This window comes from Sphaeroforma arctica (assembly GCF_001186125.1).
Source record: "Sphaeroforma arctica JP610 unplaced genomic scaffold supercont1.5864, whole genome shotgun sequence".
NCBI lineage: Eukaryota > Ichthyosporea > Ichthyophonida > Sphaeroforma > Sphaeroforma arctica.
Genome location: NW_014034694.1, coordinates 1 through 1824, shown reverse-complemented (window position 1 = coordinate 1824; position 1824 = coordinate 1). Strand labels below are relative to the sequence as shown.

General features: G+C 40.5%; 1 protein-coding gene across 1 annotated transcript; it reads left to right on the top strand.

Annotated features, from left to right (window-relative positions):
- Positions 1 to 45: 45 nt before the first annotated feature.
- SARC_15274 (hypothetical protein) lies at positions 46 to 246 on the top strand (the record flags this gene model as incomplete). Its single annotated transcript, XM_014290601.1, has 1 exon — positions 46 to 246. A coding segment is annotated over one exon (201 nt), but the record flags the coding sequence as incomplete, so codon positions are not given.
- Between the last annotated feature and the right edge of the window lie 1578 nt (positions 247 to 1824).

Genomic DNA, 1824 nt, shown 5'->3' with positions numbered 1-1824 from the left:
TATATGCTCACCATACCACACCCCTATACTCCCCACCCATCCCAGGTTGCGGCTGAGCTGGCAGCGCCCCTCAGTAAGACTGATGAGATCATCATTCTCCCTGGCGCAAATAGTCAAAGCACTACTACTGAGCTGACCAAGATGATCAGCATGCTACCTCCAAGTGTCAGAGCTGTCAGTGGGGTGGACCTGTCCCAGGCACTCCATAGGATGGCCACAGGACCCCCAGGGCCTACCTCGGCCTAGAAATAAGCATAACATATAACATATAACACTCTCTCTCACACACATATATATATATATATATGTGTGTACATACACTTTATAGTCTATATGCGTTGGAAGCGTGCCTCCAGCGTGCAGCCTGTTCTATTCCCAAGTGTAAGCGGCTAGTGGGGATGACTTGTCCCTGGTGCTCAACGGGAAGGCGACTGCAATGCTCATTGTTAGGGTGGCTGTTTCTTGGTGTATGCATGGTGGATAACACTACACTTCACTACACTACACTACACTACACTACACTACACTACACTACACTACACTACACTACACTACACTACACTACACTACACTACACTACACTGACAAAATGGAAACTCATACTACAATAGTACCTACACATACATTTGCACTTTAATTTATCTGCACGTATAATAACGCGCACACGCACGCGCGCACACATATATATGTATGTATCTATTTATATATATATATGGATTCTTAAAATAGTATAACACCTGTGACTTGTGAGAGGATGTGAGCAAAGCCCGACAGAATGCCGTGCGATTGCCTCAAATGCGGCGAGAGTTACGACACAACAGCGGTGGTATTTTGCGACAGGTATTAAATTACGGCACAAAGCCATTCAGTATCATCCAGTTCCGCAGCAACGTGCGATATGTCATATTAAGGCTTGAACTGTGTACTAGTGGGAATAGAGATCACAGTAACTCTACTTATATATACTAATAAATTATCAAACATAGGCGATATATCCACATTTCATCGACTGTCGGTAGTTACAGCAACTCTACTTATATATACTAATAAATTATCAAACATAGGCGATATATCCACATTTCATCGACTGTCGGTAGTTACAGCAACTCTACTTATATATACTAATAAATTATCAAACATAGGCGATATATTCACATTTCATCGACTGTCGGTAGTTACAGCAACTCTACTTAGTATATGTATACTTTGTTACAGCAGCTCTACTCTGTATATATATACTAAGTTATTACAACTCTACTCAGTATGTGTATACTAAGTTATAACAACTCTACTCAGTGTATATTAAGTATATAGTAAGTATATACTTAGTACTCAACATATCTACATATAAGTACACCTACTTCAATAAATCATCAAACATCTTGATTTTAAATTATTTTGTATGATCATTTTGATCAAACATGGGCATTCTACTCACATTGCGTCGACTGTCGGTTGTGCTGTAAGGCCCTTACTCGTGTAGTCCCAACTGTTTTGAATTCTTTGCAAGCAAATTCTAACTATATACTGCAGTCTCGGTTGATATTTGTCCACTTGTACATGGCTGTGTTTGGAGGCTATCTCTCCACTCTCGCACTAGTCACTGAAGCAGAATATCTGCTTAGTCCCCATAAACACCTCATCGAGACAGGGATTTGTATGTCAGCCGAGGTTGGTAAATTATAGCCAAGAATGTGAACACACTCATACTACGTACCAAGCACAGTGAATTCATAATGTAACTACAGAAAAAGTGGCATAAGACACTGGCATGTTTGTATGTATACTGTGGTCAAATACACGCCAGAATAGCACGCTGATATA